General features: G+C 37.3%; 4 protein-coding genes across 4 annotated transcripts; 1 reads left to right on the top strand and 3 right to left on the bottom strand.

Moving 5' to 3' along the window:
- Positions 1-43: 43 nt before the first annotated feature.
- On the bottom strand, positions 44-8,593 carry LOC112175301 (elongation factor G-2, mitochondrial). Its single transcript, XM_024312978.2, has 20 exons — positions 8,195-8,593; positions 7,183-7,404; positions 6,805-6,926; positions 6,572-6,722; positions 6,221-6,292; positions 5,502-5,597; positions 5,322-5,410; positions 5,148-5,214; positions 4,186-4,224; positions 3,884-3,944; positions 3,458-3,567; positions 3,301-3,375; positions 3,142-3,210; positions 2,910-3,031; positions 1,664-1,789; positions 1,385-1,505; positions 1,152-1,252; positions 956-1,016; positions 572-625; positions 44-492 (listed from the first exon to the last, which is right to left on the bottom strand). The coding sequence occupies exons 1-20, from the start codon at positions 8,591-8,593 to the stop codon at positions 388-390; spliced, it is 2,262 nt and encodes a 753-aa protein (XP_024168746.1). The 3' UTR covers positions 44-387.
- Positions 8,594-9,360: 767 nt separating this feature from the next.
- Positions 9,361-12,353, bottom strand: LOC112187639 (cell number regulator 6). Its single transcript, XM_024326520.2, has 5 exons — positions 12,169-12,353; positions 11,960-12,070; positions 11,570-11,684; positions 10,978-11,243; positions 9,361-9,888 (listed from the first exon to the last, which is right to left on the bottom strand). The coding sequence occupies exons 2-5, from the start codon at positions 12,068-12,070 to the stop codon at positions 9,631-9,633; spliced, it is 750 nt and encodes a 249-aa protein (XP_024182288.1). The 5' UTR covers positions 12,169-12,353; the 3' UTR covers positions 9,361-9,630.
- A 954-nt stretch (positions 12,354-13,307) lies between these two features.
- On the top strand, positions 13,308-15,023 carry LOC112175183. The gene is made up of 4 exons (XM_024312849.2): positions 13,308-13,745; positions 14,131-14,278; positions 14,418-14,511; positions 14,596-15,023. The coding sequence occupies exons 1-4, from the start codon at positions 13,438-13,440 to the stop codon at positions 14,856-14,858; spliced, it is 813 nt and encodes a 270-aa protein (XP_024168617.1). The 5' UTR covers positions 13,308-13,437; the 3' UTR covers positions 14,859-15,023.
- A 213-nt stretch (positions 15,024-15,236) lies between these two features.
- Positions 15,237-25,103, bottom strand: LOC112166919 (nuclear pore complex protein NUP62). Its single transcript, XM_024303858.2, has 12 exons — positions 25,010-25,103; positions 24,835-24,910; positions 24,365-24,417; positions 19,672-21,246; positions 19,271-19,379; positions 18,822-18,909; positions 18,243-18,365; positions 17,837-17,914; positions 17,256-17,359; positions 16,255-16,342; positions 16,059-16,157; positions 15,237-15,599 (listed from the first exon to the last, which is right to left on the bottom strand). Exons 1-12 carry the CDS (start codon positions 25,101-25,103, stop codon positions 15,507-15,509), a joined length of 2,580 nt encoding a protein of 859 aa, XP_024159626.2. The 3' UTR covers positions 15,237-15,506.
- Between the last annotated feature and the right edge of the window lie 739 nt (positions 25,104-25,842).

Here is a 25,842-nt window from a genome sequence, read left to right as displayed (position 1 = left end):
ATGAATAACAATCCAAGGACGGAACACCATCAAGTTCCTAATCTTTACGGCAAAGACAAAAGAATTGTGCCAAAGAGAATTGATTCTTCTTTTTGTATAGTATGCTACTACAGTACTACTAATCAGCAATACTGATGTAAAAGACTTCCAACTATATGATATACAGTTCAGGAGAGTACAGTTGACTACTTTATCAACTCAGCCCAAAAGGGTCGATTAGACTTTTATTGGCGTTTTTCAAAATTATAGATCATGTAATATACATGATCATTCTTCCTATAAAGAGCTTAACAACCTCGAAGCCGAGAAAAATGTGATAAGAAAAAGGTTACAATTGACTCCGGCAAGACAAAAAAGAGCAATGCTTTGATGAAGCATATAGCCAGACTATTCAGTGGCATTCGGTCCCTTGTAATTGTTTACTAATTGCGCCTGCACATCATGAGAAACGGGCGAGTGCTCTTTGTACTCCATTGTGAATTCGCCTTTTCCCTGCAAAGATAGATAGAAGACGAATCGTAAAGACAATCTACATACAAGGCAAATGAAGCTTAAAAGGAATGGTCATTACCTGTGTCATTGATCGAAGAGACGTTGAATAGCCAAACATATTGTTCAGAGGGACCTAAAACAGTCAATCATATAAGTTTCATTTCAAGGACTTCTCATCAAAACAAAATAAAACAAAAACATATACTTTTTTTCTTGTTTACAAAATAAAGTTAGGTAATGCAAACACAGTTTTTATCATTTTTTTAATGCAAGTACAGTTAGAATCTTAGCAAACTGAAGGGAAATTTTATCATTTTCAAAAGAAAGAAAAAAGAAGGGAAATTTTACAAAATTATTTTAAGATTTCAAATACAATAGTGTCCTTAATTACCTGTGAAAACCCCTTTTGTTGCATAAGCAAAGTAAATGTATGAAGTAGAATTACATAAAAGAAAATACTTACTTGGGCTGTAATAACAGAGTCATCCCCTTCCTGATCATTTCCAATAATGACACCTTTTCTCCTAAACAATGAGAGCAGTGGTACTTTCAGTTAATTGTTGGTAATAAAACCTTATACTTCAATTGAAAAAATAAATAGATATATAAATAATGGAAACAAGACCACCGTATGTAAAAAACCAGTGGAAAACACTCACTTGTTAATATCACCAGCAACAGTGCCCTGAAATTCTGTAGGTACTTTCAACTCCACCAACATAACAGGCTCCAGTATCACCGGCTTTGCCACCGTATAGCACTGTTTAAAAATTGCATAACATAAAGCTTATGTATTGAGCCCCAAAATAGAACAAGAAGGAAAAAAGAAAATTCCAGCAGATGGTCACAATCAAGTTACAGGAATTCACTTCAAATCAAGATAAGGACAGACCTTTCTAAAGGCATATATTGCAGCTAATTTGAAGGCAAGTTCACTAGAATCCACAGCATGGGAAGCACCATCAGTTAAAACAATGCGAACATTTTCAACTGGATGGCCAATTAATGAGCCCCTGTGCAATAGTAGCATTACCATCAAACTCAATAGCAAGGGGCATCATATTATGACAACATTACAGTTTAAATGAACTTTAGTGTAAGAAAACTGACTATATTAAACATTATATTCTCCATGTTTCAATAACTCCCAAAACAGGACATGGGAACTCACGAATTGGCTGCTTCTTTAAAACCCTTCTCAATAGCTGGGATAAAATTTGATGGTATAGCTTGTCCCACAATACTGTTTTCAAATTCAAACTTTGTCGCTGATCCTGCAGGCAGCGGTTCGATAAATCTGCAATGTACAAATAAAAAATAAATTACAAACAGAGAAGAGAGCACCAAGTTGCATTCAGAAAACATAGAGGTTTACCAAGTAACCTAAGTAAATTTAAAGAGTCACATACAGTAGGTGCTGCACTCAGTGTTCTAAAACTCAGCCGCCCAGGCCGCCTAGGCGCTGGGTGTCGGCTCTCCGACTCGAGTAGTGTCAAATCGGAGCTTTTGGGCGGGCTGGGGTTGGGCGGCCGTCCAGGCGGCCTAGGCAGGCAATTAGGTGCCTGGACGGTTGGGCTAGGCGGGCTTTGGGCGTTTTCATGGTTATTCATAATTAAGGCTAGATGAAGTTGACTAAGTTGAAGAAGTTGAAAGTAAAGAAGACGAACCAGGTCAAAATGACAATGATTCAAAGCGTTTAATTAAAAACAAGCTGGACACGTAGGTGTCCTTTGCCGGTCAATGAAAATATATGAATAAAAAATGAGTGGGCTAAACTGATAGGCTTGATAGCATGCACTACACCCAAAAATAAATATTTATTTACATCAAACAATTAAACCAATAATTTGCTACTCTTTTATTTTTATCTATTCAATTGATCAATGAAAAAGAGAAAAGTTAACCGTACATTATTCTACCTTTATTATGCTGCTTAGTTGTTAAGTTATTAATTAAAATTACTAGTTTCCTACTCCAATATAAAACTATGGACTATTTTGAGTATTTTCAATAGATCTTTTAACTAGATAAGTCTTTAGGAAAATACTTCAGTACATTAATGTACCGATACATCAAGTAGACTAAGTTCAATACAGATGTAGACTAACCCGGTATAAGGGTAGACTAACTCCATGCATGTCTACCCATGTACTGAACTAGTCTACATCTGTATTGAACATAGTCTACTTGATATATCGATACATTAATGTACTGTAGACGATCCCAAGTCTTTATATATTCTTTTATATAATTATATGCTTAAAAAAATAAAAACCGCCTAGGCGGTCTGGGCGCTAGTCCCTTGGCCACCGCCCGACTAGCGCCTAGCGATTTTTCGAACCTTGACTGCACTCAAGCAAGTAGGGTATCGACAAACACAAGCAGGTATGAGCATCATGCATATTATCTGCACTTACCCAGTTACTCGCCCATATTGACCCTGTCCTCCAGATTGCTTTTTATGTAAATAATCAAAGTCAGCACGTTGAGTAACAGTCTCTCTGAAGTTTACACGAGGCTTTCCAACAGTTGCATCAACCTGTTACACCAAAATGTGATATTAAAGTAAAATAGTAATAAAGGGTGAAAAAGTAAAATTCTCTAAAATCGAAATTCCTGATATCATCGAGAGAGAGAGAGAGTAGACACCTTATATTCTCTCCGAATGCGTTCAACATAAACTTCCAAATGCAGCTCTCCCATTCCCGATATGATTGTCTAGTCAACAAAACAACAATGGTCAGATAAGATAAATGTTTCTCAAAATGCAGAAAAACTACACATAATAGATCATGTTGTCAATCAGACCTGTCCGCTCTCAGGGTCCAAGCCAACACGGAAGGTAGGATCTTCTTTCTGAAAACGATTCAAAGCCTTCGAAAACTAGAAACAAGAAACAATAACATTCAATACCATTGAAAGCTATTGCACATATGCAAAATCAAATCAAATGAAGCCCGCCTACTTGTCCTCCTGAATCTTTTGAAACTGGCTGAACAGCTAATGACATCACTGGCTCAGGGACATTCATAGAAGTCATGGTATATTTAACCGAACCGTCAGTAAATGTATCTCCTGAAGAAAACACAAAAATCATCAGGTTATAAGGAGTAATCCCTACTGGTTGCCATGTCCAAAATGAAGAAAGTTATGATTAACTTGACTGTGGAAATCTATAAATTCTCTCGGTCACTATCTAACATCCTCTTTTTTTTTTTTTTTTTTGAAATATATCTCGCTCTTTCAGATACTTCAACAATATCAAACTTCTTATTCTTATTCTCCATAACTATATAACTAGGAAAACAAAAATTGGTAATACAAATTGACATCTACCCTTGGTCTATGCATGTACAAACAAGCAGCATACAACAAAATGTAGGAGCCAAACCTGATGCACAATCCACACCAAATACAGCGACTATTTGTCCAGCATGTGCCTCTTGAATATCCTGTGGATGAATGCCCACAAAAATTAGAAAAGAAAAAAAGTACCAGTAAACAGAGCCTTTATCTAATAAAGACAAAAAATTTACATACATCTAGGACCAAATAAACACCATTCTACATATCCACTACCAGAGACAACACCTACCATCACAACATTTTAGAAATTATTTATTGTAGAAATTATTTTCACATGTTGATTGATCCACCAATGTTAATAGCAAACCTTTTAAACAACAAACTAACCTCCATCTCATCAGAATGCATCCGGACCAAGCGAGGAACCTGTTCCAAGAAGACAAAAGATTCAGTAAGAGTAGAAAACAATATAATCAAAGCTTTACCATTGCTATGAATTTGGACATTCTGGACAACAATCAAAAATAAAAAAATGTCAGCACTCGTAACAGGAAACAAATAAGGTATGGTACACAACATATAAATGAGAGTTTTCAAATATAAATCGACTCAACTTAGCCTTAATGCCAACAGATTGTGGGAGCAATACAAATCCTTTCTGAAATTAATTGTAATCCACCACATAAATTCCTTACCCATTACCCATTCAATCCCATATAAGAGCTATCTCCTCCCCGACTTCTGGTTTTGGAATGTCTTTCCTAATAACTTTCAACTACTTTTCAACTTTTCTACTTTGAATCACCCTTGCTCCTTCAAGGGAATGCATTTGTGAGGGTCATCAATTTTATGGGTTACTTTTATTACTGTTCGAACCAAGTACAAAAGCAAACTCCAACAGAACCATGCCAACTGAAGACCAACAATCAAAGCCACGCTAAGAGCAAAATGAGCAATCACAAGTACGCACACAGACAAGACTGGTCAGAGACACGCACTAACGGGAACACATCCTTAAGTAAATAATAAAAAAATAAATAAAAAATGTGCTTCCTAAAATTAGGGATAGCCATCGGCGGTCCTAAACCCTAAAGGAACCAAAATCTACATAGGGACAGCCATCTGCTTGCAGTCCTCACATATAAAAACACTCATAAAAATTGTACACCAGATCATTACACCTAATTATAAGCCACTGCTTGCTTGCCAAAGACAATTAAATTAGATTTCAGAATACTAAATGGAAGAATTGGCAGCATTAAACAAATATTGCGGCACAAGTATTTCACAAACACTTAACTTGAACTGAAAACTTGGAGCTGAAACATAAAATTCCTCCTCGTACTTACCTTAATCTTCTTGCCAGTGTTAATGTTAAAAATGAAATCACCCTTCCGTATAACACCTTCATAGATTCTTCATCAACAAACTAAATGTTAGCATAGTTATTATTACATAATATATTAATGCAATAAGATAAACTACACTAAGTTGAAAGGGAAACATAAACGTCCATAGCATACCTTAGAAAGGTTAACTGACCAAAGCGCCCTTCCTCCAATTTAAAGGCCAATGCTACAAGAGGTCCATCTGGAGTTCCACCTAATATAACCTGCAGTATTACTGCAATTTGTAACTGTCCATACGGATTTGGAGAATGAAACAAAACAAAGAATATAGGATGAATTTTCTCAGCTTAATACCTTCTCTTCATCCTTAGTCTGGTCAAGAGCATAGTTACTGACTTCACATGGACAAGGCAAATAACCAAGTACACCATTCAAAAGTGGTTGTACACCCTGTACTCCATAAATGGGAGAAGATAAAGAAATTATTGACATCAGAGTGTTAAACAAGCAAGCAGCATACGCAAAATCATCTTCTGTATAAATAGGACAATTACTTTGTGTCTTTGTATAACTGAAAACTACAAGAATTGCTAAAATAGTATATCTGAAAGACACAAGACAATAAGCTGAAGGAGACCACATCTCAGTATACAGCATTCACAAATTTTAACAATGTAATAACATGGAAGTGCACTAACACAGACCACATCTGCAAAGCAACTGAAGGGATGGCAGCAAGGTCCCTAAAGTTAGTTAACTGATAGCCTAAAGTAGAACCAAATAGAGAGCAAAAATTTTGAAAGTACATAGTCTAAACTACAGGCAGTTAAATATGTCTATGCCACTATGGAGTTTAATCATTTGCTGTGCACGAAACATTTTAGGTGACGATCATAAACATTTGAAGTTTCTACTACATAATACACCAAAATTTTCGATTAGGAATACACAAAATTACGTGAAAATTAATCCATCAGCATAAAGAATTTTGAATGTTGATGAGCAAGGTCACATACAACCAATTATATACCTATCATCCAAATGAACAAAAATTTTAAAAATAAAAATAATACCTTGTTTTTAAATGCACTACCCATGAACACAGGTATAAATTTCCTTGCAATGGTAGCCCTTCGCACAGCTTCCTACTCAAAAAAAGGGGAGAAAGCTTAATATAAATGCCCAAATTAGTTTCTGTTGAACAATGCTGATTGTCAGAGATAGCAATAACTTTTTCACTTTTCAGGTAACATCTAACCACAAAAGCAAAGAACACAACGGATCAAAATGGAAAACAAAATAAATATTTGAGCTCAAGTCACATACAACAAGTCAAGACAAAATATTTTTGTTTTCATCTTCTCACAACTTTTTGCAGATGCTTAGGGGGAAAAAAAAAAACGGAGAGACAAAGTCCAGTGTACCTCCAGATCAGTAGGTGTAATGGGCACATCTTCAAGAAATGCTTCAGCCAGTTGGTCATCAACTTCGGAAACAATTTCAATTAGCTCTCGCCTTTTTTCTGCGACTAACGCCTCCATATCAGAAGGAATGTCTTCAATGACAATTTCCTGACTAAAACATGTAACAATAAAATACTTAAATACAATGCATATTGAAAAGGAAACATGAAAACTCAGTAGTGTCAAAAACATACCCGCTAGAACCATGAAAATACAAAGCTTTTAACTGCACAAGATCAATAAGACCCTTAAAATCATCTTCCAACCCAATAGGAAGTTGCAATGCAGCAGCATGATGCCGGAGCTTAGACCTCATCTACAAGAGAACCAACTGTATTGTCACATAACTATTGAAGGTTCAAAAATTCAGTATCCCCTTAAAAAGGAAGTATCAATTTAACCGACTAGGGCACTCTAGCTTCTTCAAGAAAAAATAAATAAATAGATTATTTTGTTATTTGGATAGTATCCAAGTACGAAATTTCCGTGCTTCATTGTATCAGGTTTTGCACTAATTAAAATCATACATAAGGTATTTGAAAACATGCCAAGAACAAATTGACATAATGTACCTGATTCAGAACTTTCCATGGATCTGCTCCCATTCGATCAAGTTTGTTTATAAATGCAATTCTTGGAACCTCGTATCTTTTCATTTGCCGATCAACAGTAATTGACTGACTCTGTACACCACCAACGCTACAAAGGACAAGGATGGCTCCATCAAGAACACGCAAAGCTCTCTCAACCTCAATGGTGAAATCAACGTGACCAGGGGTGTCAATTATGTTAATCTGCAATAGCAAACTTCCAGCTGTATAAGAGATATCTAATGATATCAAAAGGACTGCAACAACATTTTTTTTCCCTTTCATTCTGGAACTCCGCAACTTTAAACAGCATCTTAAGTTTAATTTATCAGTGCAAAGTGCAAACACAGGGTGAAAAGTAAACACTCCAACCTCGCTGTATCTTTTAGGGAGCAAAAATGTTACCCAGCAAGATGGCAGTGACATAGTGCATGCAAGAGAACCCACAATGTACTTAGGTAACTGCCAAGATATTTCTTTTCTTTTAAACAGTAGACTCTACACCAAAATTTCTCTATTCCAACTTCAATAATATTATTACTGTTTTGTTTCGCCTAAATTAATGTAATGTAACAATCTAACTAGTTTTCCCTCCTTCTGGTGTTCCCAGATTTCAATTGAGAATACAATTAGCAACACAATAAAATCCAGGTCCATTTCCCCGAGTCTTTTAATATAAACAAAACCTTCTTAAACACTCCAAGAATAGCTGAAACTCAGAAGCAACACGCTGAAACTTTGTCATTCCATCATATTTTATATCCTAAGCTCAAAACCCGAACTTGATCTTTGCATTTCTTACTATTCGAAACTTACATTTAGCTTTCTTCAACGTACATTTCAACACTACTTAAAACTAATCAAGGGAGCTAGAAACTTGATAACTGATCACCACATCATTTTCAACAAGTGGAAAACTTTAACAATCCAACCAAGCCTAGATCACTACTTAGCTAAAGGGCGCCTCATCATTTCCGTGAAATTACGATTTTACCTGATAACCATTCCAAGTGCAGTAAGTGGCAGCGGACTGAATGGTAATTCCCTTCTCTCTCTCCAAATCCATGGAGTCCATTTTGGCGCCGACGCCGTCTCGGCCTCTGACCTCGTGAATCTCGTGGATCTTTCCGGTGTAGTAGAGAATTCTCTCGGTGAGAGTGGTCTTGCCGGAGTCGATATGGGCCGAGATTCCGATGTTGCGGAGCCTGGCCATCACGTCCGTCCACCATAGCTCCTTGTCGTCCTTGGCACGTGCGAGGTTGCCGGCGGAGAATTGGCGGAGGTGGAAGGAGCCGACGAGGAGAGAGGAGGGCGGGGACCGGGACGGCGTCGTTTTGGAGGTGTGGAGGGAGTAGAGGAGGCGCGGGGTGGAGAAGCGAGGGAAGCGGGGCATGGTGGTGGAGGTTAGGGTTTTGGGGGAGCTCAGGTTAAAGTGTTAAACCCTGAACCCTTTGCTCAACCGCGCACACACTTGTGTGTGTTGTTGATTGGTTTTTGGGAGTCAAAAAAATCTCAGAAGTTTGAGAAGACTCTGGTACAGAAATGGGTCGGGTTGACTGGGACCGGGTTCGGAGTAATTCTTTTTCTTTTTCTTTTTTTTTTAATTCTCAAAGACTTTCTCTGTTTATAGACTAATCCGTACCAAGAATTCATTATAATTGTAGTAACTGTTGTTATAACTGTTTATTTGTTTGATCCAATTGAATAGTTGAACCATCTCCAATTCGATTATTTTTTGCAGAAGTGATCTTTAATGGCAGAGACAGTTGGATTATAAAATTATAAGATGAAAACACACAAAGCACAGTAAATGGTGTATGAGTTTATTCATAGAATTATAGCCAAGAGGTTATTGCCTATGAAAATGTAATCAGGCAGCGCATTTGTCAGCTAGAAAAACGTTTTTGTTTCGTGCTTTGCATATTTGGATTGAGAACGGTTATTGTGACTCGTCCTGGATATTTAATATTGATGTAACCATTTATATATGCATTCTTTCTTTTCCAAAAATAAAAATAAAAATAAAAAATTTGTAAATCTCTTGGTAAGGTTTTGAATGACTCTAGAAAAGAAAGACCAATTCCAAAGAAAAGGGTTTCCTTTGGGAATTCGTTTCCCATGTGAAAACTGAAAAAAAAAAAAAAAAAAAAAAATTGTACTTTATGATCCAGAATAAATATACTGTCGAAGATGAGATTATTACAAGTACTGCAACTATAAGGCAAAATCAGGAGTTGATGAAATTGGTGTAAACACTTGAAAGGAGTTGATGCTAATGACATGCCACATGGTTCCGTTTTGTCTCAAAGTAACAGGTTTTGCATCCTATTAGATCTCCTCATAATTCTGCACAGGTTGATCTTCTGATGAAAACTCTAGATGTATGAAAAAGAGGGATTCTTTTCTAGTACATAGCAGAATTGATAAATCCTACACAGGCTGCAGCGCCAGCTCCATATTGGTGTTTTCTTGAGTGGAATTGGTGTTTCCTTGACCGGAAGACTCTGCTGATGGAGCTGCAGCGTCCTTTTTCTCACTAGAGCTCATCTCTTGAACTGGCGGTGGGTTAACAACAGTCATTGCCATGCTTGAAGAATCAGATAAGTGACCCCTCATCTCCCTGTGCTCTTGACACAAAGCACACCAGTGCATGCAGCAGTGCACCATGCAAGGATCACATGGTGAATCCTGCAGAGAAGTTACACATTGAGTTAGCACCGTTATATAGATGTTTATGTTCAAATGAAAACTGCCCATGAGCTTTCAAACAACAACTTATGTTACTAAAAACAATTGTTAAAAAGAAGAATTTACAAACTCAAAGCTCAAAATATCTGGAGTTTTGCAAAGTATTTGTGGCAAGCTCAATATACTCTTTTTAAGTAAAGGCAAATGCATGTGCGAGGGAAAGAGTACATCATTAACACAGAATACCATGCCTTCTGGAAATCATATTAGCTCTGAAAATTGGAGTATCTTAACCATTTCAAATGCCTTTTGAGTTACACAGTTTATAGACTTGAGAATACCTTCAGCATGCAAATAAGTAATGGTGTTCCAAGAACATATACCCCGAAGACTTGACTTCACCTTTCACATATCATGGTTTTAAGTCAAAAACCAAGATATGTGAAAAGGGAAGTCTTCATTAATACATACGCTCTTGGATATATTTATTTAGTGACCAAGTAGAATAATCATCTTTGTTTCACAATATTAAACAGCCTGATTTATGCTGCAGGAAACAAAAGAACAATGCGTGCAAAATTGATGGTCAGAGTCTCACGTCCAAACTAATGTCAAGAAACGAAGATCAGCACAAGGCAAAAATAAAGTTAAACACATGCATACAGACAAGAACATTCTACATCAACTGGAGGCACAAAATACTCAAGCACGCTGAATGCACCATATGGAACTACATAAAAATCTCAGCTTTCATGTGCAGAGTAACTGTCCACTATGTGAGATAACATGTCATAGTTTTTCCATCACGAGATATACATTATCTGTTGGGCGAGATAACTTTCACCTTCTAAATGTAGAGACCAAAAGCCATTGGTATACAAGGTAAATCATGGGAAAAAAGATTAACAAAATACCTCGACAAAAAATGCAAAAAGATTAGGAGAGAGAAGACTTGTAGTTATCTAAGATGAATGTACACAGGCGTTTTACATTTTAGAAACCTCTTCTCTTCTTATCCTATGCTTCAACATTTTCTCATGTAATTTGCATGTAACCCAAGTTCGGGAAAGAATAGAAACTGAAATTCACCTTGAGATGATATTTCTTTTGCAATGACTGCCTAAACAGACCAGTGTAGATTGCACACATCCACCAGGCAAATAGCAATGTCTCACAGATGAGAACTGACGTCTTAGGATCAACACCATGGAAGAATGCTGTTGCTGCTGCAACCGCAATTCCTCCTTCAACACACACAGCATGGCAAACACAGGCATTATTCCAGGGAATGTCTTCTCGTATTGTTTCAACGTTACGCCCAAACAACACACATGGGCAAAAAAGTCCAGTCCAGCCTACAACGTAAACACAATAATCCAAGGAATTATAAACGATTAAGATGGCGCAAAAACTGAAAATACACCACTAAAGTAAGGATTGACTATAAACAGAAAAAACTTATGATCTTTGTAACAATTTCAAAGAAAATGTAGATAGTAAATTGGCTCGACTATAACAATCCTCGTTGTCTGTCTTAAGTAAATAATTGGGATAATCTGAAAAGCTTTGATTCCCAAACATTAGGCAATGTAAAACATGTTTTTCTTCACCTCATTCACTATCCTAAGTGCCAAGTACGCTTTCAAATCCCAAAAAAGTGATAAAGCAGATGAACTCTTACAACTCTCTGGATCTTGAGTGCAGCCACATATCCCAGTTGTCCAATCTTCATCAGCTGGGGGCTGGTATCTTTCAGGCAGGGGTTGCCCGCATTCCACACACCTCTCAACATTTAACTGTCCGTTACCAACAACAAAGGGTACCAACCATAATTAAAAGATACATCTCACAAAGAGAAATCGAAAACTGGTGGATGCTGAACCACCAAACATTAAACACATCAACTTAACGTCAGAAACACTATTGTTTTCACAATCTAAAGACACACAAAAAGCTAGTTTGCACGATGATCTAACATTATCATCCTCAATATAACAAGCATCTAAAATTTCAATTTGGAGCCCCAAAAACAAACACAACAAATTCTTTAGGCAGTGAAAGATAGAAGGACCTGAGGAATTTCAATGGGTTGGTTGAGCTCTCCAGGGGTGATATCCTCTGTTGGGGCTTCTTGTTCCCTGGTCAGCTTCACGTACCTTGATTGCGCACTCCCATCAGCCATCTGCCTCAACCGAACACAAGCTCACATTACACATTTTTCTCCATGCAAAATTATGGGATCCAAAATCGAAATAACAAAGGGAATTAATTAAAATGTACCTTGAAATTGAAAAGAACTCAAGCTAGTGGGATTGTAGAGGAGTTTTTAGGGAAAAAGTGTCTCCAAATCTACTGACTTTTTTTGTGGCTTTGTTTCTCAACGTATTGCGTCGTCTTCGGCTCTTCATTGAGGCCCAAACGCCATTTCTAGTAGCAGCATTAATTGAATGTTTACATTGATTGGAACTAAATAAGCAGGTTGACACGTTTCTACGTAAGATTTATAATTCATTCATTTCCTTAATTATATTACGGACACAATCTCTTTTACCAACCCTTTTTTTAGTGTGGATTTCACTCCCCTTTTACCGACCCTTATATAAAATAATTTATCAACTTTCCAAAATTGCATATGATATTTCTTTGTCACCCAAAATCCCATACGAACGAGACTGTAATTGGACATGTTATTTGTTTTTTTTTTTTTAAATAAATTAATCATATAACTTTTTTTATTTAAATAAATTTATTCCAATAGTTAACGATTACAATCGTTCAGAATGGCATCTTTTAAAATTTTGGGAGATATGACAAACCCTAGAGCTAAGTTAGAACGACGCAGAAGTTGTACTACACCAACAAATTGTATTTGTACAATGAAACATTGCTCTGAATCACTTAGAGAGAAATTGGAAAAAACTGAAGGTGTATCTTCAGCATCCTCAAGATAATTACCAACGATAGAACTATTGTCACGACCTTGAGATTTGTAAATCACACCATCAGAATCTGCAATCTGGACATGCAAGAATTTGACAGACCAATCAACACTAGACTCATCCTAGCCTTCAACACATTGTTCGTCAAGACACGCAATGTGATTCCATTGAGACTCTTTATAATAGAGTATAGAACTGATCAATATACCTGAGAGTGAAAACAGCACGCGGAAAGGAGTAACAGCCGTAGTTAGGAATACAATTCATTTTTAGCCCAAGTAATGAGAGAGTATAGGAAATTAGATCAAGTGATTGCGGCTTCTATCCATAATATTACAAAAACTATGAAAGACTGACCCAGCCCAAAAGATTATTTAGCATGGGCCTGTTTGGAAAGGTAGAGATCTTTTGGTATGTACTATGTACAACCTTTTGGTCAAACCCTGGTGCACAACTGATTCCAAGATATTAGCCTATTAGGTGCTGAAGCTTTGACGTGTAGAAATGGTAACCAACACAAATGGAGGCCTTACCTTTTCCAGTTTACAGTTTCAACTTATAAGATTACAAGAAATGTAGAGCCTCAGCAGAGCCTCAAAAATTCAAAGCCATGGGAGGAGGAACCATGCATATTGATTTTCCTATCATCCACATCAAACCCTGTTCTTCTAATACTACTGATAATAAAATTATCAGTAATAATCTTAATTTTCCAGTTTCAAACAGTTATGTTGGAGCTGTTAAACCCTCTTGTTCTGCTTCACAGTGCTACTGTGGGAATGAAACTTGCAGGAAGAAATTAGAGCTTGTTTATGGAAAAGAAGAGAAAAGAGCAAGTGGGCCTTTGATTAGCAGCTCTGTTTTTGGGTCTGTTCCTTCCCAATTTGAAGTTCAAAGTGCAATTGCTGCACTTATGAAGTAAGTATTAACTTTACAGAACTCTGGTAATTTTTTCAGTAGCAGCCAAGATTTTTACTGATTTTCAATTTTCCAAAAGTTTGATTATGTGGTTCTTTATTGAGGAGCCTGTAAATATAAACACCAGAGTAATCAGCTTGATTCACTTCTTGGTTTGGTTAATTTTCTAATGGTTATACTTTCTTGGTAAACTCATCAATTACACATACATAATATATATATATATATAGATATATATATATATTTATATATAATATACATAGGTATGTATGTATATATTCCTTTCAGCTGAGTTAATTAATAGATCAGAAATTATTTGGTAAACAGTTCTTGCATTGGTTTGTGAAGATTTTGATGTTTCTGATCATATTTCAAATTTGACCAGTTTTATGCTTGGGGTAAATTCATCTGAGTCAGACTTGCAGTGGCTTCAGAAATTGTTGGATTCTTGTGTTACAAGAAAGTTACTGTCCTATGGACACAGAAAAGTTTATGATGCTTTCCAGTTGCTGCAAGCAGATCCTTCTGTTCAGGTGCCTTCTTGTTTAAGCTTGAGCGACAAATCTAATTCTGCATTTTCAGTAACTTTTTAATAATAATGAAATGATTACTTGCATAGGAAATACTTTAATTTTCTCAAATATTAGTTGAGAAATCTAGCTTGGAATGCAGAGATTGGTGCTTTCCCTATCCTCTGATAAAGCCCTATGGGATGCTATTACCAACAACGACTTGGTCAAGAAGCTCCAAGAGCCACCTGGTTCAGGTGTGTATTAAGCTCATCTTATATTTTCTGCTAAATTTGTTTGCAATATACGAATTGATATACTGGCTGAAAATGAAAATGAAGGCGTGCCTCAAAATTCAAACACAGAACCGGACTTGGTTGCCTGCATTATCAGGTGGATTATGGAGATGACAAAAGCGAAAGTTATGGAACTCGTTGAGAAATTCCAATCACTGGTGAATGATGTATTTCTACCTCGACAGACTAAGAGGGAAAATCCAGAAGTCGAGAACAAGAACGAGTTTGAAGAAAAGCTTAGATCTTCACTGCTTCTCTCAATTGTGACCCTCTTGATTGTGGTTGTCGCTCGACTCCAAAGGGCATGATCAGATAAGCTTGTGAAGAGTGTTTGTTAAAACACATTGACTACTTTCAGGTCTCTTTTCTGCATATAGCAAGATCCTGAACATTGTATTGTTGAAAGAACAAATTCTTAAATATCTTTTCCTACTGCAATCATTTGTTCATAAAAATTATGTCTTGTAGACTAACCAACAAGATTGCTAATTGTGCATTTGATGAACAGTGTTGCAAGTCAAAATAATTGACATTGAACAAAGAACAGTATCTTAGAATATAAACCGTAGAGAAAACTTGGACGCATATTCCCACCGAATTTTGCATAACATGAGATGCACAGAAATTACAGCTGAGCAAAATGAAAACACAACACTAATTGGAGAACTTCTATGATGGTAACAATATCACCCAACCATGGGTAGAAAGAAAGATTGACATCTCACTCCATGGGATTGTTACATCAGTCAATTAAACAAAAGGCTAAACTCATTGATGGCTATTGCAAAATCCCCAAAATATTTTTAAATTCAACATTTGATCTCACCCAGCCTAAGTTCAACCATACTATTGTGAAACTGCAGGGAGGTATTACAGAGAATATTAGGCATATACTTCTTTCATACAGTTAGAAACTGATCTTGGAGAGAAAAATAAAGGTTGTTTAATTCCAAAGATCATGACATCCAGTGTCTTGGACCCATCAATTCGCGATCTGCAGCAGGACCTTGATTGGCAAGCTTCTGAATTCGCGATGAGAACTCTTCGGCCTGAAATCATCAAGGGAGATAATATTACACTTAACAGGAAAGCACATCTAAAACATTGAGGAAATAGCCAGATTATATTTGAAAAACAGTTCCATCCACCGATTTTGATTGTTATAATCATTTTGTTGTTTCTCCCTCAGAACAGGAGAAGTCCAGTGACATTGGACTCTTGATAATATTATCTTACAAATGTTAGTGCATACTGATTACAAAATTCCAGAACACTGAGGATTGAACTGGGCTTTTCTTAATCTAAGTGCATTTTAGCCAAACCTAAATCCATTCTAATTTTAAAAGGGAAACCATTATAAATTTTTAACTAGGCACACAAAGATATTATGTAACACAGGTTTTGAGATTCTCCAGACATGGGGGCCCACAGCTTGCTTACATTTAGCTGCATGTGATCGATGAGACCAAAAAACTGCAACTCAAAAATTTATGCAACAGGATACTAACCTTTTCATCAATCCACATTAAAGAGCTTAGTTGGTTGTTTAAGATTCGTACAACCACATCTAGTGGAGCCATCCCATCATTTACTTCCAATTCTCCTCCCTAAATGACACATAACGTCATAAGCACCATTGTCATTGTTGGCACATGTTGGAAATAGCTTGTTAAGAAGTAGAAACACTAAAATTCACAGCTTTACCTGGTTGGCATTTACAGTCTCAATAATTGATTTGATTTGCTCTGTCACCTGCTCTAGCTCCCTCTCTATAAACTCAGCCTGCTCATACCTGCATATAAACCACCATGATGATTAACAATGAATCTGTATTTGTGCTTCAATGAGTCTGCATGTTTGTGCAAAAAAGAGAAGGATAAACCACAGTTAAACCAAATTCACCCATTTCAACAAAACATATATAGCCTATGTAAGATATCACACATAAACAACTGCACCTTTTCAGTTTTACTGCTACAATTGGAAACACGCAGGTAAAAATTCCAAAATTTCACGATTATTATTAAAAATTTAAATAAAATACGTCTCCATTTCTCCCAAACAAAAATCATTTTAGTTGCTACAAAAGATCACTTTACTAGTTGCGATTATTTAAATTCTAATTAATCATTGCAGAAAGCTACTAAAGACCACAACTGTTTAGTATAAGTGTAAGATAAAGCAGATTATATAGAAAAGGTCATTAAATGGTGAAAGACAGGAGAAATTAAAGGCACTATAAGGTGTTTTAAGCAATCTAGCCTTTAAGAATCAAGTTGATGTAATCCTCAATACTGTATATCAAATCTGCAACTCGTCATCCAATCTTTCAAACATTGTCTTTACTTGTTAATATCTCTCAACCAAAATGTGATCCAAGACCTAAAGAACATGTTGAAATGGAATCCTATAACTCCTCACTTTAATTTCAATTAAAAGAGCAAACGGGACACTAACAATATTTGCAATCACCAACACATTCCGATTCCACTCAAACCAACAATTATTGGCTAGTCCACATATTCCCAACATTTGATTCCCTGTACCCCATGCCAAGTCACCAAACTAGACTGAGTTAGAGCATAGTTCATGACTTGATTACAGCTTTGGCGTATTAACAGATTCCTTAATGCAACAGATGAGTGTACTACTAGAACAGAAAATTAACATATGAAATTGGTCCAAACATGATAGCAAATACTCACATTGCATCTCTTGTGGATGCAGCTTCATCATCAAGAAGCGATCCACGCTCATCCTTGTATATACGCTCAGCTTCTTGTTCCATGCTTTGTAAAGCCTTATCGACCTAAGAAGAGTAACCAAAGAATGAGTCTTATTGTGCATATATTTAAAATTGTTGTGGTCTACAAACAAATTGGAAGGCTCCAGTTCAATTCCAAAAATGAATTTCTGAGTATCAGCTTTAGAGATTCAAGCACTAAAATAGAAAAATTAAAATGAGAAGATCTTCCTGAATTATAATGACCAACCCAAAACTAAACATCGTTGCGGATGCTTATTGATTTTATTATCGGTTTATTGTTCCTGGAAGTGAATATCTAAGGGGAAACTGCAGACCTCTTGGGCATAGGAAAAGAATACCGCAAGGGATAAAGAGTACCTTTATATATTAAAGAGACAACAGTCTCGGGCATAGGAAAAGAATACCTCAAGGGATAAAGAGTACCTTTATATATTAAAGAAACACAGTTGAGATGCACAAGTATAGAAAAATACCGACAACAATCATAACCTTGTAGTAAAAATAAACTTATGAAAGTACCTCTTGCTGATGAGTCTCAATTAACTCTAGTTGCCGCTCCACCTTAGCTTGGGTATCTACCACATTTGCCACTTCGATCTAAAAGATTAATACAAACATCCATTAAGTCCGAAACAGAAAACATAAGTAGCTTAAAGCAATATAACAAAAAAAAAAGTGTAAACTTAGTAGTAACAACTTTTTTGACAATTTTTTAGTAGGATTGAAGAATGGAGTCAACACAACTAAGTCCTCACTTTCTCTTCAACACGGCTAATGAAAAAATGCAAACTGATTGTCCCATATTACTTACCAGAATATACCAGAAGTACGAGCACAATTCATTGATCAAATACATGAATACTACTGTATCATAACAGAAAATCATAGAGCTACAATTTCTATGATATATTAAGAAAAAGATCACCTCGAGCCTAAGAAGAACATCACGGTTCTGCAAAATCCTCCTGTCCCAGTCTGCTATTGCATTAGCCTGCTTTCGGAATTTTCCAGTACGCTCTTGAAGCTCAGCATTCCACTCCTTGATAATCTTCAATTATAGCATAAGAATAATTACTTAATAAGGAATAGATTAGAGATGTAATACAACTAATGCAGGGAGTAGGGTAGAGATGCAATATAAAAAAGAATGGAAATGCATATATAATATAGAGGGGTAGGGTAGACACTTGGTTTTCTGAAATGACTGAAGAATTTAGTAGTGCATCTCTAAAACGACTAAAGTAAAGGTGCTAGATATGAAAAAAGTAATTGATCCACAGAGTTTTAGAGGACATTGTAAATTCAGTTGCAAATCATCACGATTGTTCACATGTTTCCTTTAATAAATAAGGATCTTCGTTTTCTTCTTTTTTTATTTATATATTTCTACCTTCCTGACACATAGTACTCAATAGTATGATTGTCTAAAATACTCATTCATATATGAAACTAAAGTTGGTGATATTACAATCCCATGAAAAAAAAAAAAAAAAATATGAAGTACCTCCTCAACAGTCTTCCCAGTGATCTCAGAAGGTAATTTTGGTGTTGTCGTAGATACTGTAGTGCTGCCATTAACATTTGAGGTTGTCCTGAACGATAAAAATGACAGAATAGCATAAGTGAGAAATGTAGGTAGTTCTTTATATTTATCTGGTGTATCTGCCCCAAGTAATAGAGATTTGGGCATGTGTAATAAGCATCTTTTACTTACATGAACTACAAATTACAGAACATTCCGTTGCAATTTTCAAGTTTATAGTGTTCACTCTTCTGTTAAAGATTAATGTTTATAACATGAACAGCATGTGAAACACTAATGACGATTATGTTAAGGAACGAAAAAGTGGAAAGCATAATAGGTTTAACAGTTGGGCAAAAAACTATAGAAGAAACTTTAGATGCAAGGTATAACCATAAGAAAAGGTCAGAACCAACACAAAGTGCACTGACCCACTAGTAGAAGCCACAGCAAGTGCACTTGATGTCGGAGCAGCAGGGGTACTGGTACCAGTCGTCGTTGTAGTTGCAGTGGTAGTTGCAGTTGCTGAAGTAGTGAGACCTACACAGTACAGTTATATCCACACATTATCAGAGCCTTCATAATAAATCAAAAGATACTTGAGCTAGGCACATAAACATTTATACAAAATGGAGGTTAGTTACAAGATCGCTTTTTTATTTGCCCCTTGTGTAGGGATATACTAATTCAAGCATCAACATAAAGAAACTGAAATTGCTCTAAAAAAGTGCACAGCATAATCTAATAAAGATATTCCGCCTACCACTACTATAATATTGAATCTATAATTTTATTCAACTTTCAAATAGATAAACAGGTTGAGAAAACTAACCAAATGCGGGCAGTGTGGTGCTTGGTTGTGCTTGTGATGACGAGGCGGGCACAGAGGCACTGGAAAACAATGAAGGGCCAGAAGAAGAAGCAGTAGCCGCCGAAGAAGCAGGTGTTAAGGAGAAACCTGTAAAGGAACTCGTAGTAGTGCTTGATGAAGCAGCAGCTGAGCTGGCAGGCACTGCCGTTGAAGTCAGTGCAGTGGTGCTCGCAGCAGGAGGAGCAGTAGGAGTCACATTGAAAGCCGGCAAAGAGAAAGGAGATTGTGTAGTACTACTTGCAGCCGGAGTTGAAGAAGCCGTGGTGGTCGTGACGGTTGAAAACAATGGCGATGAAGACTTTGAAAATGACAATGCGGCGGAAGCCGCTGCGGCTGATGAGGCGGCATTGCTGAATCCAAAAGAAGGTTGAGAAGCCGAGGATGTGGGCGTTCCAAATGAGAGGTTGAAACCGCTGCTTGATGAAGGCGCCGTAGTAGTAGGTGTGGATGCTGCTGTGGGCTTAGCAGGAGCTGAACTCGGGAATAATGAGAACCCCGAAGAGCTTGCGAACGAGGAAGTGGCCGGAGCTGCAGAAGAAGAGCTCGAAAAGCCTGCGAAAGGAGAAGTGGTTGAGGCTGCAGCGGAAGAGCTCGAAAAGGATGGGAATGCGGGAGTGGGAGTGGGAGTGGTTGATGCTGCAGACGAAGAGCCCAAAAAGATGGAGAATGCAGGAGTGGTTGGGGCTGCAGAGGAAGAGCTCAGAGAGCTTGAGAATGCGGGAGTGGTTGGGGCTGCTGCAGAGGAAGAGCTCGAAAAGCTTGGGAATGAGGGAGTGGTTGGAGCCGCGGACGACGGAGCAGAGCCAAACAAGTTCTGAGCGGTGGAGGAGGGCGGCGCCGCCGATGAAGAGGATGAGCCAAACAGAGCTGAGCCTGTGCTGGGAGCGAAAGAAGTAGTAGTAGTAGTAGTAGTAGTACCAAACAAAGGTGAAGCCGCCGAAGCCGAGCCGAACAGAGAGCTGGTAGTGCCGGAAGCGGAGGCAGATGCAGTTGACCCGAATGCGGATGACCCGAATAAGGATGGGGTAGAACCCGGAGCCTGCGCCGATGAGGATGAGCCAAACAGGGATTGGGTTGCGGTTGAGCCGAACTTAGGCTGCGACGGAGTGGAGCCTGAACCGGCGGTGGAGGGATTGAATCCGAAAGGTGTAGAAGCTGCGGCGGCGGTGGTGGTTGAGGCGGTGGAGGATCCGACTCCGAATGAGGAAAATGGGTTCGGGTTCGGGGCGGGGCTAGGGTTTGGGTTACTGAAAGCGGGGAGGAGGCGGTGTTGGATAAGAAGCTGAAAGGGGAGGAGGAGGTGGAGGGGTTTGAGGAAGCGGAGCCGAAAGAGGAGGATCCGAGTCCGAACCCGGTGGAGGCGGTGGCGGGCGCGGAGGATCCGAAAAGGGAAGGGGAGGAGGCGAATGAGAAAGCCGGGGTGGAGGATCCGAAAGGGGAAGTGGATTGTGAAGCGGAGGCCGCGGAGGATCCGAAATTGAAACCGGACATTGTTCCTTCTCTGCTCTCTCTCTCGCTCAGTCTTTCTGCGTCGGACTGAGGTTTTTCAAATTTTGGGGTTTTGGGTTATCAGGGATTTTGTTTGTTTTTCATTTTTTTTCATTTCTTTTTGCCAAGAGGGTTTTGTGGGCTGGTCCTTGGGGGATTTACTTTCAGGCTTCTTTAGAGCCCAGCTTATCGATTTTCAATTTCAATACTATTAACTTAAATAAAAAAGAAAATTAATATTCTGAAGAAAAAAAATAATAATAACATATGTTAGATGTGCACCAACCTGATTGTTGTTTTACAACTATTTGGTTTAGCAACATCAGTCTTCAGCTTGAAGTTATAAGGAATTATACCTGATTAGCAATATACATATAATTAGACGGTGGGTGAAACTAGGGGCTAAGAGAGACACATTACTCTCTAGAGTTTATTTTATAAAAAAAAAATATACAAAAGAGGGGGACGAAAGCTGAAAAACCTCCCACAAACCAAAAATATGATAAGGAAAAGCATTCTGTAAAAGTCAAAATTTCGAGAGACCTAAGTGTTCACTATTTTAAGAGGTAAAAAAAAATGGAAGACTCAAGTCACACTAAAAGAAATTGGAAGATGATGAACCATGTTTCGCTAATACATCAGTAACTTGATTGACTTCACAAAATATATGAGAATATTGACAATGTGTTTGAGAAATATGGTATAAGCAATTCCTCTAATCCACAAACATATTTGTTGATTACAAACATGATTGAATATCAAAACAAACAAACAAACAAAATTGCAATTCAAAATGCAATAGAAGAGTGCGATTTAATTAATTAGGTATATGACAAATAAGAAATTAATTCATATCCAATATCTTTTAAAATGCATAGTAGAATGCTATTGCAACTACATGCGAAAAAGTCATATTTCGATCAAACTTATTCCTGTACATATTATAACTTTGGGGGCCTCATGGTTGCTTGTTTGAGCCTTTGGGTTGCTTGATTGGGTCTTCTATTAGGGCCCAATTTTGGTTTAGCTGCAATGGAAAAAGTGATTGAAGAGGGGCATGGAATATGCACCAATTTCTACAATTGAAGACATATGACCAAAGTTTTAAATATCGGTATTTTCATATCTATTGGTACTTTGAAAAAGGGAGATATCGGATATATCGGGGATACAGTGTACGAAAATATCGTTTTTGAAAAAAGTCAATTTATTAGAAATTTAGAACTACATATAAATACATATGAATGTAAACTTCATCTACATCCAAAAAGAGACTCTAGGCGGTTGAAAAGCCGCTCGCTGGTCTACAAAAATGCAATAATCAGACCAAGACATATGACTCATATAGTGCGAATTGTTGTGATGAACATGATAGTTATAGATCTCTTTAGAGCTGCCGACTGTTTCCCCTATAAGGGGATAATAATGATGAACCCAACTAGATGACTAATCATATACTTCTCCATATTGATTATATCTATAAGCATCATAACCAAATTGATTGTTGCCTTCATGAGATTCATTTGAGATCTCACTGCGCTCTGTGCCTAAACTGATAGAGTCAAAACTTAAGGCAATTGAAGAAACATCAGATGGGGTACTTTGATCATCAATTGCACCTCTAGTCCTCCTCCCATATCGGGTCTTCTCTTGAGCACCATGACCAGCTGTTCTCACTCCGTGGTCTTCATCTTGGGTGGCATGATCAAAATTACCTTCACAGGTAAATTGGAATCCTCCATCCACAGAAGATTGTACATATTCATATCTTTCACCTCCACCACATGTTCCGCTTCCACCCTCTCCACCATCATCAGAACTATCTGGAGTTGCTGTACCACCCCACGCATCATCACTATCTGAATTATCTTCTGGGTTTTTAACAACTTCTTCAGATAAGACTCTCTCTACGTTGATTCCAGCATATTAGTTGCAGTTTCTACAACTTGTGGAAGAGGTCTTCCAGCTTCATCATTTGGTGTGCAGGCATAATCCAATCATGAAGTGGATCAATACCATTATCAAGCGGCTCGCTTGTAACATGAAGTAGATCTATATAGTTATTTTCATTGACCACATTATTCTTTGCTTGTTTATCTCGCAGCCACAGCTTCATGTTGTAGTAGCAGTATACAAACTTTTCCAACTTCTGATATGCCAAACGGTTCCTTTGCTTGGTATGAATAATAGCAAATGTACTCCAATTTCTCTCACACGCAGAAGAAGAAGTCGTTTGTGCCAAAATACGCATTGCAATTTTCTGCATGTTTGGTGCAGAATACCCACATTGTGTCCACCAATCAGCTGTAAAGCTACTACAATAAGTTACTGCTATAATAGATCAACATTTTCTATTAAAGAAATTATATGTGTGTGTATGTGTGTGTTTTAATGTATACATATACGGATATACCACAAACCTGTATTTCTGGTTTCTCTTGTTTTTCTTACTATGGTTGACCCAAATGATTCCTTTGCATCTCTAAAGCATACAATCTGCATTAACAATTTGAAAATTAATCATTTCTAATCCCAATTTTTTTTTATGGTTGTCATCAATAAGAAGTTACCTCATCCACAAATGTATCTGCAATTTCTCCATTTAAGTTAAATTGTTCGACAACTGTTGCCAGAGAGTTTGTGAAACGTGGGCTATAACCAACATCATGTCGATAATGAAAATTTGGGTTTAAGAAATGTGCTACAAACAAGAAACCAAAAAGTTATATAATATAGATCTAACTAAGTAATTATCAATTTACAAACTTATTTCGAGATAGAGAAATAATACCTGCTGCATGCAATGGTTGACTTAATGTGTTATCTCATCGATCATTGATGATTTTAAGCACCCATTTCTTTCCTCTCATCTGTGATATTTGTTGTTTCACTCTTTCAAACATATCATATAATATGGGCATGGTTGGCTGAATTTCTGTGTCAACAATTCGAAGAATCTCATACAATGACTTATAAATTTTATGGACTGCTTCCGTGCCATCCCAAAATGTCCCATCGAGGACTCTTTTTTCTATCCTTTTGCCATCTCTGGTCCTGCTCGTTGCATTCTCATTCCATGCGCTACTTGTAAACAATTTTCTCAAATCAGATTTCTTCTTCAAAATATTGTCGATGGCAATGTGATTTGTCACAAATCGAGTTTTACCCGGTCGAATCAAATCTCCCTTCATGATGCTCCTCATTTCAGCCAGTACCCAACTATGATTGTAGATGTAGTTAGTTACACTTTGAGCCCATTTGACGACAGTGGAAACAGTCTCTTGCTTCTCGATATCTTCAAATATCAAATCGATGCAGTGGGCAGCACACGGGATCCAGAACAGCGGATATTTTTTCTATAGTTCCCTTCCGGCCTTTTTAAATGCTGATGCATTGTCAGAGACAATTTGGACAACATTTTCTGGTCCAACATCCTGGATAATCTCATCTAACAATAGTTCTATGTACTGAGCATTTTTTTTCATATGTGAAGCATCTACAGACTTCAAAAACATAGTTGAACCTTTTGAATACACCATGAAATTTAGAATAGACATTTTGGTTGGGCCAGTCCATCCATCACACATGATAGTGCATCCATATCTTTTCCAGGTTTCTCTCTGAGTATCCACATACCTTTTCATTTCTGTATACTCATTCTCTAAGTAACGAGTCTGAATTTCATAGGAGGTAGGATGCTTTACACCAGGACCTAAACAAGACAATGATTTATTTTATAGGAATCTTCATTATATAAATTCTACTTAACATAATTGTCCATGAAGAAATATGTAAACACAATATAATTTACCTAGATTTCCAGCTGTAGTCAACATGTTTTGGAAATGTGGAGAATCAGCTTTATTAAAAGGGACAACATCATATATGTGGTATTTGGACACCATTGTTGCCAATAGTTCTCTACCACCTTTTAGTAATGATTTAATTGTGCTTTGTTTTGATCGACTATCTTTTGATGGCATTGCTACTGGAGGCTCAGGAAATGAGTACCGATAGGTTTTTGATCGATCAACTTGTTGCGGTTGTTGACTGCTACTACCGCCTCTCGATTGTTTTGGAAATTGAAATCTTGCACTTCTACTAAACTGAGAGTTCTCATCACGATCTATGGTTGATCATCTTACTGCAGCACGATAATCTTGTCGTTCTGCAGGGTGCATGTCTGGTGGATACTGAAATCCATCATCATCATCATCATCATTGTCGTCATCGTCATTGTACAAACTTGTTTGATTGCCAAGATAATCATTGCAAAGTTCTTCTCTAATATCATCTTGGACAGCTGCCTTTTCTTGCTTAATAGAATCTTTTCTCTTTATCCATGCTATCACCTCTGTTTTGATCTCCGGTGGCACCTTATTACATTTCTTTACACTCTTGTGAGGATCATAACCCGATAAATGACTCTTCAATCTTGTAATTCCTCTACTTTTAAAAGTGGCAAAACAAAATATACATGTTGTACCATTTCGATTTCCTTCGACGGGAGTTGCGTACTTCCATGCTGGATCATTTCCACCTCTACCGCTGCTTACCATTTTTAATCTAGCATATAAAAATGTACTAAAACAAGTATATATTTATTGTAACATCAATTTCACGAAACTCTACTCTTACATAACT

The sequence above is a fragment of the Rosa chinensis genome, chromosome 1 (genome assembly GCF_002994745.2).
Source record: "Rosa chinensis cultivar Old Blush chromosome 1, RchiOBHm-V2, whole genome shotgun sequence".
Lineage (NCBI taxonomy): Eukaryota > Viridiplantae > Streptophyta > Magnoliopsida > Rosales > Rosaceae > Rosa > Rosa chinensis.
This window is presented reverse-complemented; position numbering and strand designations above follow the sequence as displayed.

Bases quoted from the DNA above. Each gene is read 5' to 3' on its own strand.
- LOC112175301 (XM_024312978.2), bottom strand. From the start codon at position 8,593: ATGCCCCGCTTCCCTCGCTTCTCCACCCCGCGCCTCCTCTACTCCCTC. The intron at 3,568-3,883 runs GTTTGGCTCCTA...TGTTTTCTTCAG, and splicing joins TGGTGTGGATTGTGCATCAG to GAGATACATTTACTGACGGT. The intron at 3,032-3,141 runs GTGTCTACTCTC...TTGGTGTAACAG, and splicing joins GCATTCGGAGAGAATATAAG to GTTGATGCAACTGTTGGAAA.
- LOC112187639 (XM_024326520.2), bottom strand. From the start codon at position 12,070: ATGGCTGATGGGAGTGCGCAATCAAGGTACGTGAAGCTGACCAGGGAA. The intron at 11,244-11,569 runs GTAAGAGTTCAT...TTTACGTTGTAG, and splicing joins CACTCAAGATCCAGAGAGTT to GCTGGACTGGACTTTTTTGC. The intron at 9,889-10,977 runs GTGAATTTCAGT...ACTTCTCTGCAG, and splicing joins AAAAGAAATATCATCTCAAG to GATTCACCATGTGATCCTTG.
- LOC112175183 (XM_024312849.2), top strand. From the start codon at position 13,438: ATGGGAGGAGGAACCATGCATATTGATTTTCCTATCATCCACATCAAA. The intron at 13,746-14,130 runs GTAAGTATTAAC...AAATTTGACCAG, and splicing joins GCAATTGCTGCACTTATGAA to TTTTATGCTTGGGGTAAATT. The intron at 14,512-14,595 runs GTGTGTATTAAG...ATGAAAATGAAG, and splicing joins CCAAGAGCCACCTGGTTCAG to GCGTGCCTCAAAATTCAAAC.
- LOC112166919 (XM_024303858.2), bottom strand. From the start codon at position 25,103: ATGGTGTCCAAATACCACATATATGATGTTGTCCCTTTTAATAAAGCT. The intron at 24,418-24,834 runs GTATGTGGATAC...CTACAATCATAG, and splicing joins GAGTATACAGAAATGAAAAG to TTGGGTACTGGCTGAAATGA. The intron at 17,915-18,242 runs GTGATCTTTTTC...TTAATCTTTTAG, and splicing joins ATGTTCTTCTTAGGCTCGAG to ATCGAAGTGGCAAATGTGGT.